The 15,763-nt window shown below is 39.4% G+C and overlaps 1 protein-coding gene across 1 annotated transcript in view; it reads left to right on the top strand.

Annotated features, from left to right (window-relative positions):
- LOC124600515 (replication stress response regulator SDE2) overlaps positions 1-15,763 on the top strand; it is a 55,526-nt gene that overhangs the window by 33,042 nt on the left and 6,721 nt on the right. Inside the window, exon 4 of the mRNA XM_047136167.1 lies at positions 11,981-12,150. Coding sequence (XP_046992123.1) covers positions 11,981-12,150 — 170 coding nt within the window. The remainder of the gene's footprint in view (positions 1-11,980; positions 12,151-15,763) is intronic.

Below are 15,763 nucleotides of genomic sequence, written 5' to 3'. Positions count from 1 at the left end.
CATTAGATCTCCTCTATTAATCCTACCTGTTAGGGCTCCACACTGATAAGGAACTCTCAAGAATCGGCTGAACAAGTGTCTTGTAAGACACTTCATCCAGGGATATGTGACATTTCCTTGCTATTCTTGTAATGAGTTTCAGCCTTCTTCTTGTTTGGAAGGGTCCTTCAAATTCAGGTAGCTCTTAATTGTTGCTCCTGGATATTTTGAAATTGTGGTTGTTTCCAGTGATTTGTCACTAATAGTGTAACTGAACAGTAATAGTTCTTTCCACCCATTTATTGTCTGTTTTTGGAGAAATTGTGGCATTCAGGCAATTGGGAAAATGTGTGGGTAATTCCCGTTTTCAAGAAGGTTCATTGGACAGATGCACATAGTCATACACTTCTGTTTCATGATATTCTCCGTGCCTAAAAATATCCTTTGCAGGAATAAAAAAGGATTTTGCGAACAGTATTTCTGTGAATTTAAACTGACTTTGTTCATCCAGGAGATCCAGAAGGCAGTATGTGGCTGCACCATGTTTGATATTTTGATGCTTGACTTCTGTAAGGTATTCAGTACAGTTCCACACTGTTAGTGAACAAAATACGAAGCTACAAAATATAAGGCAAGTATTGTAACTGCATTGAACACTGAAGCAGCTAGGTCTCAGAACACTGTTCTTAGTGGGAGTAGCTGTCAGATATGAAAATGGCTTTGGACGTACTACAAGGAAGTGTTAATCAGGCTACTGCTGCTGCCTGTAATGTACATACAGGACATCCACAATTATAAGTTCCAGTTTAAAAATACTGTAGAAAGAGAACACTGGTTGGAATGATGCCAAATTTGAACACCAGGAGGGAAACATCATGGAACAAAAACAGAATTTAGCAAAAATTTGACCAATAGATGACACTTAAGAATATTAACATAAATGGGGTCGGGTACAAATGTCAGATGAATTGCAATTGATGGATATGGTTTAAGTTTCACATTACTACATCTTTACTGTTCAATGTGCACGATTGCACAAGTTCGGCTGTCAACAGCTGTGGTACTGTTAGTGAGGTAAGTCTATCTACCATGGCAAGGTCGTACTACATCAGCTAGAAAAAATTGGGTTTGAATTGTCCTGAGGCCAAAAGTAAGATAGAGAACAAAATGACATTGGTTTTTAATTGCCTTGGGGCCAAAAACTGCATAAAAGAAAGTGGCATTGGTTTTCAATTGTCTTGAGACCAAAAACACATAAAAAGGAAAATGACGTCGGTTTCTGATTGTCGTGAGACTGAAAAAGACATGGCCAATATGCTGCCCACTTTATCCTGCCATAAGTTGAAATCGAGAAACAATATGTTCCACAACAGATCAGGGTGTCTCGGGGGAAACATTCAGAAAGCGTTTCACAACACATGTGTTCATTTCAGTTACATTCATAATTGGAGCAGAGAACACAACATTTTTCAGATAACCCCACAGCCAGATGTCACATGTCTGATAATTATGGTATTTATGAAATGCCTCTGCAACAGTCATTTCACAGGCTTTGCTGTGTGAAGAGGAGCATTGTCTTGCATAAAAATGATCCTACCTATGTGTCCATGTGTTGAAGGGTTGGAATGATGTTGGCGAGCAAATGACTATCATAATCCAGAATGAGATTTTCACTCTGCAGCGGAGTGTGCGCTGATATGAAACTTCCTGGCAGATTAAAACTGTGTGCCCGACCGAGACTCGAACTCGGGACCTTTGCCTTTCGCGGGCAAGTGCTCTACCACTGAGCTACCGAAGCACGACTCACGCCCGGTACTCACAGCTTTACTTCTGCCAGTACCTCGTCTCCTACCTTCCAAACTTTACAGAAACTCTCCCAAGTTTCATATCAGCGCACACTCCGCTGCAGAGTGAAAATCTCATTCTGGAAACATCCCCTAGGCTGTGGCTAAGCCATGTCTCCGCAATATCCTTTCTTTCAGGAGTGCTAGTTCTGCTAGGTTCACAGGAGAGCTTCTGTAAAGTTTGGAAGGTAGGAGACGAGGTACTGGCAGAAGTAAAGCTGTGAGTACCGGGCGTGAGTTGTGCTTCGGTAGCTCAGTGGTAGAGCACTTGTCCGCAAAAGGCAAAGGTCCCGAGTTCGAGTCTCGTTCGGGCACACAGTTTTAATCTGCCAGGAAGTTTGATTATCATAATGTTTACCAGTTACAGTACAGGTTAAAGAACCCACAAGACTCATCTCCTCCGAAGGTCCTGCGATAAATGATCCCGTCAACCTGTACCACACAGTCACCTTTGCAAAATGGAGTGGTACCAACTGACGTGTGTGCGGATTTTCCTTTGCCCATGTCCTGTATTTCTGTGTATTGGCATCAGAATGTTCCATGGCCATTCATTATCCACTTCCATGCGAGCAAGAATTTCCAGAGTGAACATTTGCCTTGCTGGCATGCCAGCAGGAAGCAAATCCTGAACATGAGTGAATTAGTGTGGATAGCTATGCAGGATGTTTCGTAGTATTTGACGCTTTGTGCTTGGGGCATGTTCAACGTTTGGACAATTTCCCACGCATTGGATGTTTACACACCACCCCACAACCTCCCGTGCAGTGCTGTGGTCACATCTTTGACAGACTGCCACTTCAAAAGAACCTGTCTTTTCGAATTTTTTAATCATTTTCTCCCAACCCTTAACTGACATTGGACCAATGCCTTTTTCTATACCCTTGAGTGTCCAGACCTTTTGCAGGTCTACTAGCATACAATTTTCATTCTTGTAAAAAAGCTTTATCAGCAGTACATGATCCATCATGGAGACAGTGAAGCTACGCATCTTGGGCAAAATGATGAACAGGCATGTGCCGTCCAACTGTTGATGTGCGTATTATTGTGCTTATAGTGCCATCTATTGGTCAAATTTTCATTAAATTGTTTTTTGTTTCATGGTGTTTTCCCTTGCGTCAATAATATGATGACCAAATTTGACATCATTCTGAGCAGTGATTCTCTTCCTACAGCATTTTGATACTGGAACTTTAATTGTGGACACACTATATATTTGATGTGGCGGACAGTCAGATGTGAAGTGAGGATGTCTGTGGGTGATGCTGTTGAATGTATGGAAATCACAACTCCAAAAAATAATGTTGTGAAATGCAGAAAGATTTGTTGAGGATTAATGCTTGGTGCAGGGATAGGCATGTAACATATTGTGTATAAATGGACAGAAAGACCCATTGTGTCTTATTGCACCATTGGCAATTAATCACAGGAAATATTCACGAGCCAAAAATTCAAGAATATATCTTGAGAATGATTTAAAGCAAAACTACCACATACTAATAGTAGCAAGACGGACGAATCAGAGACTGATTCATTGGAAAAATGCTAGAGAAGTGTAATTCATCTGCAAAAGAGTTAACCTACAGAAATCATAGTGCAACTGATTCATAGCTATTGCACTTCAGACTTAGACTCTTCAAGTAAATTTTGTAGAGATATAGAGAAGATTCAAAGAAGAGCAGTGTATATCATCACAGATTTGTTTAGTTACCCTAGAAACATCAGAGAGATGTTCATTCATCTCCACTGGCTGATGCCACAAGAGCATTGTGCATTTCATATACTGATGAAATTCTTGTTATTTGACATTCCAAGAAGAATTTATCATTGTACTACTTCCTCACTCATCGATGTGACGTTAGCAGTAAGTCCAAATCTTACCTTATGTGGAGGCTTGCCAGTTCTTCGTGTGCAGCATTCATGAATGGAACAGGAAGTGGGGTACATCACAATGCATACAAAACAGTCTCTGCCATACACTGTAAAGGTCTCCCGGGAAATGTAAATGTGGAGGGTCTAGAAAAAGTAGTTGTGGAAAGCACAATGATACCTGTTGCCACATTAATTCTTCATGTGGTAATGTAATATTCTTCCTCACTTTGTTTGCTGTATTACCTAGTTAGTTCTGGACATTGCTCTGTTCGCTTTGAATATTACAGCTGTTTTTCTGTTGCTTACTTGGAATGCCCTTACCACTAGAAGCTGAGTTATAAATTTTCCTTTTTGGTTCTAAGAATACATTTTTTTATGTATCAATTGTAACAAACATTCATTGTATATTGCTGTCGCCACTCAGTGTTGGCCATTGCACAGAAAAACCGTGGCAAGGTATTTTGTATTTCCACTTTTCTTTTGGATGTATAATGTAATACTTACAACTTTCACCAAGGTTTGTATGATCCCAATTCCTGCTTAGATTAAATAATGTGATGGACGTTCTGGTATTGGAAAAATACTAAATATTTTACTCTTTAATGTTTTCGCCTTTTGCGGCAGACTGGAGAAAAACTGGTATACTCATGCTTATCACTGATTGCAGTATGTTGTTTAAGCTAAAACTGTTGGTTGTGTTGTTATATTTTGTGATGAAATTGCTTCATCCTTAGTGTGACATGTAATTTCACACCATATTGAAATAGCATTAGGTTTTAAAGTCATTTTACTGTGTGAGGTTTGGTCTTTCCATATGATATGGACAGTCGTTAACACTATACGTCGACTTGGAGAAAAAAAAAAATAATAATGGAACTATTGTGGAAATAGTAGCTGCTGTGTTTCCAGAAGCTGCAAAATTATTCTTAAACCTTGTGAAAAAGGAAGGAATAACTTTCACAGGAAAGAGAATTAAATTTTTAATCATCAACATTTTAAGTAATCTTTTATGGTGTGGGTGGATTACAATGATGTGAGAGTAATTGACTGTTTCTTTCTTTCTTTCATTTCTGTTACGATAAAAAAAAATCATATAAATCAAGACAAATATTTACAGCATAAAAACACATAATGCATGACTGTGGTCACCGAAGTTAAGGTGTATAGTCTAAATACTGAGAGACAGAAAGACAATATCCAATAATGACTAGACATCGAAATCACCGCTTCAATTGTATGGCTGGTTTTGGGCTGACAGATCCCATCATTAGGTCAAATTACTCAAAACAAACAAGAGAAGAGCACTAAAAATAACCTTTACATATGCTTGTGGGTGTAAAATAAAATGAAATAGGAATATTATTTATAAAATTCTAACAGCAATTGGCATAGGTATGATAAAAAATAAGAATGGAGTACATAAAAATACCATGGCAACAATTAATAATAAGAGAAACTGTAGTTGAAGAGCCATGTTTAAGAACCAGAACGCCTAAGTCGGTGTTGCGACTCCAAGTCCTGTGAGACTGGGTAAGGTGGAGGAGACCGCCGCACTCAAGCTCAGAACACGGACTAGCGCACATGAAGGATGTAGTTCAGTTGGTAAACTTTGGTGTGACACTACTGTAACTATCTTTTAGAACGACTGGAAGTGAATGGCATGAGATCAACTAGACTGGCCATTTACATTTATATTGACAATTTTAAATGCATGATAAAAGGTAAAACTTTATAAAGTGATCTAAACGATGCAAAAGTCACATAGAAAAGTAGAATAATACGAATCTTAAGGGATTAATGAACACACTAAAATGAGGAAACACAATGATCTGGTGATAACCTGTAACTGAAAAGCTAGTAGTGTAGAGAGACCTGTGCAGAATAAAACCTAAATGAGCAATAAAGTTCTTGCCATAAGTGAAGGCACATATCATTTAGTGGCTATAAATTGAGTAGGATTCCAGTAGTATGCCATAATTAGAAGTTTATAAAACCATCAAAAGTGTGAGGAATTCTACTTCCAGTAGAATTCTTAAGTGTGTAGGTTAAAAAGTAACTGAATCATATAGTTTTTTGCTGTAAGTGATAAACATATGCCATTTATTTAATGGTTATACGTATAGCAAAATTCCAATAATGTGCCATAATCAGAAATTAATAAGACTGTTAAAAGTACATATACAACACATAATTATCAGAAAGCAGAAAGAGGAAAGAGGTGAAGTTGAATGCTGCTTCAAGAAAGAAAGATTATTCAATAGGACCATGTGCTTAAGTGAGATTTGTTCACTGAAGATGAACAACAGATCATGGTGAACGCTGTGGAGAATTTCAGTTTCATCTATAATATTTAAAATGTGGCTCTTTGGCTGAAGATGTAAAATACTGCAGTCTATTTTATATGTGATAAAGAATAAATATTATGTTTCAAGCAGTTAATCAGTGCTGATTTTGACTTGCTGAGATCTTGGTGTTCTACATCTACATCTACATCTACATTGAAACTCCGCAAGCCACCCAACGGTGTGTGGCGGAGGGCACTTTACGTGCCACTGTCATTACCTCCCTTTCCTGTTCCAGTCGCGTATGGTTCGCGGGAAGAACGACTGTCGGAAAGCCTCCGTGCGCGCTCTAATCTCTCTAATTTTACATTCGTGATCTCCTCGGGAAGTATAAGTAGGGGGAAGCAATATATTCGATACCTCATCCAGAAACGCACCCTCTCGAAACCTGGCGAGCAAGCTACACCGCGATGCAGAGCGCCTCTCTTGCAGAGTCTGCCACTTGAGTTTATCAAACATCTCCGTAACGCTATCACGGTTACCAAATAACCCAGTGACGAAACGCGCCGCTCTTCTTTGGATCTTCTCTATCTCCTCCGTCAACCCGACCTGGTACGGATCCCACACTGATGAGCAATACTCAAGTATAGGTCGAACGAGTGTTTTGTAAGCCACCTCCTTTGTTGATGGACTACATTTTCTAAGCACTCTCCCAATGAATCTCAACCTGGCACCCGCCTTACCAACAATTAGTTTTATATGATCATTCCACCTCAAATCGTTCCGCACGCATACTCCCAGATACCTTACAGAAGTAACTGCTACCAGTGTTTGTTCCGCTATCATATAATCATACAATAAAGGATCCTTCTTTCTATGTATTCGCAATACATTACATTTGTCTATGTTAAGGGTCAGTTGCCACTCCCTGCACCAAGTGCCTATCCGCTGCAGATCTTCCTGTATTTCGCTACAATTTTCTAATGCTGCAACTTCTCTGTATACTACAGCATCATCCGCGAAAAGCCGCATGGAACTTCCGACACTATCTACTAAGTCATTTATATATAGTGTGAAAAGCAATGGTCCCATAACACTCCCCTGTGGCACGCCAGAGGTTACTTTAACGTCTGTAGACGTCTCTCCATTGATAACAACATGCTGTGTTCTGTTTGCCAAAAACTCCTCAATCCAGCCACACAGCTGGTCTGATATTCCGTAGGCTCTTACTTTGCTTATCAGGCGACAGTGCGGAACTGTATCGAACGCCTTCCGGAAGTCAAGAAAAATAGCATCTACCTGGGAGCCTGTATCTAATATTTTCTGGGTCTCATGAACAAATAAGGCGAGTTGGGTCTCACACGATCGCTGTTTCCGGAATCCATGTTGATTCCTACATAGTAGATTCTGGGTTTCCAGAAATGACATGATACGCGAGCAAAAAACATGTTCCAAAATTCTACAAGAGATCGACGTAAGAGATATAGGTCTATAGCTTTGCGCATCTGCTCGACGACCCTTCTTGAAGACTGGGACTATCTGTGCTCTTTTCCAATCATTTGGAACCCTCCGTTCCTCTAGAGACTTGCGGTAGACGGCTGTTAGAAGGGGGGCAAGTTCTTTCGCGTACTCTGTGTAGAATCGAATTGGTATCCCGTCAGGTCCAGTGGACTTTCCTCTATTGAGTGCTTCCAGTTGCTTTTCTATTCCTTGGACACTTATTTCGATGTCAGCCATTTTTTCGTTTGTGCGAGGATTTAGAGAAGGAACTGCAGTGCGGTCTTCCTCTGTGAAACAGCTTTGGAAAAAGGTGTTTAGTATTTCAGCTTTACGCGTGTCATCCTCTGTTTCAATGCCATCATCATCCCGTAGTGTCTGGATATGCTGTTTCGAGCCACTTACTGATTTAACGTAAGACCAGAACTTCCTAGGATTTTCTGTCAAGTCGGTACATAGAATTTTACTTTCGAATTCAATGAACGCTTCACGCATAGCCCTCCTTACGCTAACTTTGACATCGTTTAGCTTCTGTTTGTCTGAGAGGTTTTGGCTGCGTTTAAACTTGGAGTGGAGCTCTCTTTGCTTTCGCAGTAGTTTCCTAACTTTGTTGTTGTACCACGGTGGGTTTTTCCCGTCCCTCACAGTTTTACTCGGCACGTACCTGTCTAAAACGCATTTTACGATTGCCTTGAACTTTTTCCATAAACACTCAACATTGTCAGTGTCGGAACAGAAATTTTCGTTTTGATCTGTTAGGTAGTCTGAAATCTGCCTTCTATTACTCTTGCTAAACAGATAAACCTTCCTCCCTTTTTTTATATTCCTATTAACTTCCATATTCAGGGATGCTGCAACGGCCTTATGATCACTGATTCCCTGTTCTGTACATACAGATTCGAAAAGTTCGGGTCTGTTTGTTATCAGTAGGTCCAATATGTTATCTCCACGAGTCGGTTCTCTGTTTAATTGCTCGAGGTAATTTTCGGATAGTGCACTCAGTATAATGTCACTCGATGCTCTGTCCCTACCACCCGTCCTAAACATCTGAGTGTCCCAGTCTATATCTGGTAAATTGAAATCTCCACCTAAGACTATAACATGCTGAGAAAATTTATGTGAAATGTATTCCAAATTTTCTCTCAGTTGTTCTGCCACTAATGCTGCTGAGTCGGGAGGTCGGTAAAAGGAGCCAATTATTAACCTAGTTCGGTTGTTTAGTGTAACCTCCACCCATAATAATTCACAGGAACTATCCACTTCTACTTCACTACAGGATAAACTACTACTAACAGCGATGAACACTCCACCACCGGTTGCATGCAATCTATCCTTTCTAAACACCGTCTGTACCTTTGTAAAAATTTCGGCAGAATTTATCTCTGGCTTAAGCCAGCTTTCTGTACCTATAACGATTTCAGCTTCGGTGCTTTCTATCAGCGCTTGAAGTTCCGGTACTTTACCAACGCAGCTTCGACAGTTGACAATTACAATACCTAAAACATACATTAAAAGAGGGCCGGTGTGGGCTTTGTAGACTGATCAGCGATGTCTACATTGAATCTGATAGATACCTGACTGAGCATAATGATTGTATTCTCTAGTTTTGTGGTGTTTCAAATCCATTGTTCACTTTGAACAAATCTCACTCAAGCACACAGCCCTGTTGAATAATTTTTCTTTCTTGAAGCAGTGTTTGATTTCACCCTCTCCTCTTTCTAGTTTCTGATAACTGCGTGTTGCATATGTACTTGTAACAGTGACATTAATTCCTGGTTATGGCACTTGACTGGAATTTTGTTATCTGTATAACCACTAAATGGCATATGGTTATCACTTATGGCAAAAAATTTGTGGTTCAGTTTGTTCTTATTCTGCACACTTTTAAGAATTCTGCTTCCACGATTTTATTAATTTGTAATTATGGATTACTACTGGAACCCTGCTAAATGTATAGCCACTAAATAGCACGTGCCTATCACTTATGGCAAGAAATTTATTGTTCATTTAGGTTTTATTCTGCACAGGTCTCTTTAAGCTACTAGCTTTTCATTTAGAGGTCGTTATCAACTATTCATTTTGTTTCCTCATTTCAATGTGTTCATTAATCCTTTAAAATTTGTCTTACTGTGCTTGTCTATTTGCCTTCCGCATCATTTACGCCACTTTGTAATATTTTATCTTCTATTACAATAATATTACGAAAAGGAAAGTAGCTACTTGACATATAGTGGAGTGTGGCTTCAGTTGCCCGAGACTTGCAGTCATGTGTGTGAGTTGTGTTTATATGTGTGTGTGTATGCGCCGTGCAGTATTAGCCGAGCGGTCTAAGGCGCTGCAGTCATGGACTGTGCGGCTGGTCCCGGCGGAGGTTCAAGTCCTCCCTCGGGCATGGGTGTGTGTGTTTGTCCTTAGGATAATTTAGGTTAAATAGTGTGCAAGCTTAGGGGCTGATGACCTTAGAAGTTAAGTCCCATAAGATATCACACACATTTGAACATTGGTGTGTGCGTGCGCGCACGTTTGTGTGTGTGTGTGTGTGTGTGTGTGTGTGTGGGGGGGGGGGGGGGGTGTCTATTTTTGATGAATGTCTTACTGGCCCAAAGCTTTATTTGTGACAGTCTTTTTGTTGTGCCTATCTGCGACTCAGCATTTCTGCTATCTGCTATATGGTGAATAACGACTTTCCTTTTCGTAATATTGTTACATTCCATCCCAGGTTTGATTTTTATCTTCTATTATGCATTTAAAATTGTTCATTTGAATTCGAATGGCTGGGCTTGTTGGTCTCAAGCCATTTACTTCCAGTGATCGGAACCGATGACTATTGTATCCTCACACCAAAGTTTACCAGCTTAGCTTCCTCCTCAGAGTGTGCTAGTCTGTATTCTGTGGAGTTTTCATTCTTATACATGCCTCTTCACCTAGGCAGTTTCTCTTCTTGTTATTAGCTGTTGCCATGATATTGAGGCGTATTCCTTTCTCACTTTTCACCATATCTAGCCCTACTGCCGTTAGAATTTTATAAATGACAGTCCTCATTCAGTTTATTTATGCAGACAAGCATATATAAAAATAATTTTTTCAGCACAATACTCTTGTTTGTTTTGAGTAATTGCACCTGATGATGGACATTTGTTAGCCCAAAACCGATTGTGAATCTAAAAATAAAAGTCTTACAGTGGAAGTGATTTCCACATCTATTACAGTGCTGAAGGTGCAGGCACTCTCCCTGTAAGATTATTTGTGCCAGTATTGACAATTTTGTTTAAAATGTTCAAGATATTGAAAATTCCTTAAGTTGATCAAAGTCTGTTCTATTTTGTTCTTATAATTTCTTTCTCCTCCCCCTTCCTGCCCTCCCCTCCCCTTCTCTACTCCTCCATATGTGTAAATGTGGGATATAACTGTAACTGCATGCTAGTTCATTGCAAATATGTTCTGGAAAAATCAGGACAGTGGTAAGTGGAGCCGAATGATCCCCATAAATATGATTGCAGGAGACGGCAGAGGTATTACTGAAGTGTCATTTATGTAACATAAACAGAAACATAATGGTCCCTAGGGGTAGGAACAAGAAGTGACAGCTGAGAGGAATTGCTCTGTATACTGATGTATTGTCAGTTGTCATGCAGTTTATGTATGATGTGTTGTCAGTTGTCGTGTAGTTTATTGTAACTTTTTTTTTTACCATGACAGTCATAGAGGGTGTTTTAAAGCAAGAGGTCTGAAAGAATCATAGTGATGGTGATTTTTACTGTATTTGTTGCTGTTTCATGTCATACTGTCTCTGAGAAGTATTGAAAAGTATTTGTTTGTTTGCAATTGCACTAAAATTGCACTTTGCAGTCTTCTACATTTTCGCTGTTTGCTATGTAGCATTCTATATAGGTCATTGGCCACAGAAACATGGAAAGCATTGAATATTGGTATCTGCATTTTTATTGTGAAAGACAATAGGTATCAGCAGTCATTGTGCACTTGCAAAATGAAAGAACTGGTGCGATTGCACGGTGTTTATCCACACCAACTGTAATGACATATGTTTGCATACTACCATCATGAGATTGCTACCACCATAAAAATAATGTACAAAGGAAATTTAAATCTTAAATCTGTTAAGAAATTTTCAGAGTTAAAGAGAGCAGTCACACTTAATCATTCCTCATAGTAAACAAAGTCAATATGTACCTAGAAGAGAGAAATAAATCAGTACCAAATATCTCATCAAATTTTGTACATAGTGTGATCCAAAGGCTTTCCTAATTTTATAAGTATACTTGTAGCGCATGTGCTACGTATTACTATATAGGTATAACGAAATTGTCATGATTCATTCCTGAACTTTCCATTACTATCTAGGTACCGTTATTATGCATTACTACATATTCTGTCGAGAAACATTTCTGTAACATAATGTTACTTAATTGTTACATTTGCTGTGTAAGAGGAAAGTTATAACCCATATAATGAATGGTGTATTTGGTTTTAACATTGATTTTATTTCAGATTAAAAAACTGGATAGCTCAGCAAGCAGAGAGGGAACAGGAAGCAGCAGAAAGACGGCAGAAGAAACTTGAACGACTGTGCTTGGAACCGAAACATGAATTTAAGGACATAAAATATGAAGAAGAGCGATCTGTGTTAACAGAAAAAGTTTGTGATGCTGTTGAACAAGGTAAATTCTACATTGCAGAGATTTACGGTGTATGGACTCCCTTTTCTTAGAGAAAACTACTTTTGAGTCACAGTTTATCTTTCGAACTGTGTGACATGTTACTCTTTTATTTAAAAAGTAGTGTTAGTTAGGTTCCTGATAGTCGTCTTAGATGTAAATGGAAGCAGATTCATTTATGTTGTTGACCTCTTCTGCAAAAAGTGATAATGAAGTGCAGTAAAAAAAAGTCAAATGAAGCTGAAGAAATTAAATTAGGAAATGAGTCACGAAGTTGGAGACCAGTTTTGCTGTTGGACAGTAGCATGATTGGTGATGGCAGAAATGGAGAGGGTGTAGAATTCAGACTGGCAATGGCAAGAAAAGTGTTTCTAAAACAGAGAAATTCTTTAATATATAATACAAATCTGAGTACTTGGAAGTCTTTTGTGAACGTATTTTCCTGGAGTGTAGCTGTATATGAAAGTGAAATATGGATGGTAAGCAATACAGACAAGATGAGAATAGAAGGTTTTGAAATTTGGTGCTACAGAAAATGCTGGAGGTTAAATGGGTAGATGAAATAACGAATGAATAGGTTCTTGGGGTCGCAAATATGTTGTTAATTTTGGAAAATGTCCCTGCAATAATGTGTCACTTACCTCGGTAAGCTCCACACATTCTGCGGCCTGATTGGTGGTGACACACGAAGTATCTCAGACAATAAAAGCTACGAAGAACTAATTGTGTTTCACTTGTCTTTAGACTACATCATCTTAACTATAATTTTTCAGAAAGTTGACACCACACTTTGGGGTTAGGTTCCTTACTAATTGACATAAATTCTTCGAAGAGTAACTGATCTATATTTTAAAATAGTGAAGTCACAAAAACTACTACCAATCCCATACTATAACTGCAAGTGCACAATTCTGATGCACTATTCATAGAGTACAGTTTAATTGTTGAGCTGTTATTGCACTCCTCAGATCATTCATATAACAGTCACAGTAACAGTATGTATCTATATTGAATCCACTAACTCTTGGTAATAAATCATGAAAGTCAAGTTAACTAACAGTCTAAATTTTACGTGATGCCCAGTAACTTGTTATACACACCAAAAATACTACAGAGTTCATTACTTAGTATTGAAATGATGTCTCGAACTGATGCCTGTGTGATGCATTACATCAGCAACAACATATGTTCTCAGAAACATTATCCAAACCAGACATAATTGCACATGTCTACTTTATACTGTCAGCAATCACAGTGTACCTCACCAAAACACAGTTTGGTAGTATATTACTTTTCAGAGCCACTCCAGACAAACCTTACTCTTTGGTGACTAGATTATGACTTCTTGATAACTTTGCTTCACAAAGTACATTGTCAGGCTCCAGAATGCAGTACTGGCTCTTTTTACATTATATCTTTCACTCAGTGACCAACTCCACTATTGCACAACATTATGCACAAACTCACATTCCTATTGGCCCACCAATTCCTGATTCATTCTTCATGTACATTTCCTATTCACTGTATGCACATTCTAATTACAAGTAAACAGTATATTATTATTACATACCGAAAATTTGGGGGTTTAGCTAATTTTCTATACCTCAGAAAATTTTGCAGGTTTTAACTTGAAATTAAATTGGTAAACTGCTGTTGCTGTATAACATTGTTGTGTACAGTTTTATTAAAATTAGTTCATTGAAATGTATAGAAGTAGACTCACAGGCTTGCATATGATTAAGCATCTCTATATGCCCCCACAAGAAACACCTCTCCTTACAGCATCTACACAGATGCTCAGTACTGCGTCTAAAGGAGTGAAAAACACAATTTGGATCACTGTGTGTAAATTTGAGATGAGCAGTTTTAAACTGACAAGGAAATCACCTTCAGAAACAAGTTTAGGAAATACACAGAAAGAAAATTGCACAATGTAAAAAAAATTATTATAAGTGTAACACTATAAATAATGCCAACAGTTGTACTACGAATAACATTAAAACAACATAGTGCTACACGGTACAGTTTGTCGGTAGTGGTAAAAATTACATAAAACTGACATAAAAAGATGGAGGATAACACGAAGAAAGTTGCTTAGTCTGTCACGTCACATGTGCACAGGTCAGTGGCCAGTACATTGATGTGTTGTAAACAGGATTCTTTCATCATAAAATACACAGAATTATTTTAAAAAAAAAAAATGTGTTAATCAAAGGCATTTCAATGTGACAATGTGTTACAAGGTAAAAGTAAAAGTACAGTTGTGGGAAATACCCTCACAGTAAATTGTGTATATATGTTGTACATTTTTGCATGTGTTTATATATTTTGTAAGACCAAGTTCGAGATTAACAACCATATGTGTCTTCCATCTGTTAAAGCAAAGCTTGAAGAACTTCTGTTCATTTAAAATACTTGAAACTCGTATTAAACAATAGAAAATCCAGGATGGAATGTAACAGTGTATGAAAAGGAAAGTTGCTGCTCACCATATAGCGTAGATGCTGAGTCGCAGATAGCCACAACAAAAAGACTGTCACAAATAAAACTTTGAGCCTGTAAAGCCTTCGTCAAAAACACACACACACACACACACACACACACGACTGCAGTCTCAGGCAACTGTAACCACACCGTGAGCAGCAGTACCAGTGCATGATAGGAGTGGTAACTGAGGAGGCTGGGGTGGGACGGCGGAGGGCTAATAGAGTAGGGGTGGTGCACAGCGCAGTGCTGCTGGGGAGCACACAGGGACAAGGTGGAGACAGGATAGGGCAGCCATGTGCAGTTGGAAGGTTAGGCGGAGGGCAAGGGAGAGATGGGGGAGGGGGGGGGGAGAAGAGAAGTAAAAAGACTGGGCACAATGGTGGAATGAGGGTTGTGTAGTGCTGGAATGGGAAGAGGGAAGCCAGATGGACTAATGAAGCTTGAGGCCATGAGAGTTACAGGAATGTACATATATTGTAGGGAAAGTTCCCACCTGTACAACTCAGAAAAGCTGGTGTTGGTGGGAACAAACCATATGGCACAGACTGTGAAGCAATAATTGAAATGAAGGATGTCATGTTTGGCAGTGTGCTCAGCAACAGGATGGTCCACTTGTTTCTTGGCCACAGTTTGTCGGTTCGTTCATTTCAACGACTGCTTAACTGTCTGTGCCATATGGAACATTCCTACCACCACCAGCTTTTCTGAACTGCGCATGTGGGAACTTTCCGTGCAATATATCTTACATTTTCGTAGCCCTCCTGGGCTCAACCTTCGTTAGTCATTGTCCTCACCCATCCAGCCTCCCTGTTCCCATTCGAGCACTATACAGCCCTAATTCCACCATCACAACCAGTCTTTTTACTTCTCTTCTTTTCCGCCACCTCTCCTCTGCCCTCCGTATAACCTCCTGACTGTGCAAACACCTGCCCTCTTCTCTCTCTCTCTCTCTCTCTCTCTCTCTCTCTCTCTCTTTTCTCTTCCGCAGCACCACTGCACTGTCCGCCACCCATAACCTGCTATCCTTACCCCTCCCCACTCCAGCCTCCTACTTACTCCCACCCAGTTGCCACTCGCATCGTGCACTGGTGGTGCTGCTGGCAGTGTGGCTGCAGTTGCCTGAGACTGA

Source organism: Schistocerca americana, chromosome 1 (assembly GCF_021461395.2).
Source record: "Schistocerca americana isolate TAMUIC-IGC-003095 chromosome 1, iqSchAmer2.1, whole genome shotgun sequence".
NCBI lineage: Eukaryota > Metazoa > Arthropoda > Insecta > Orthoptera > Acrididae > Schistocerca > Schistocerca americana.
This window is presented reverse-complemented; position numbering and strand designations above follow the sequence as displayed.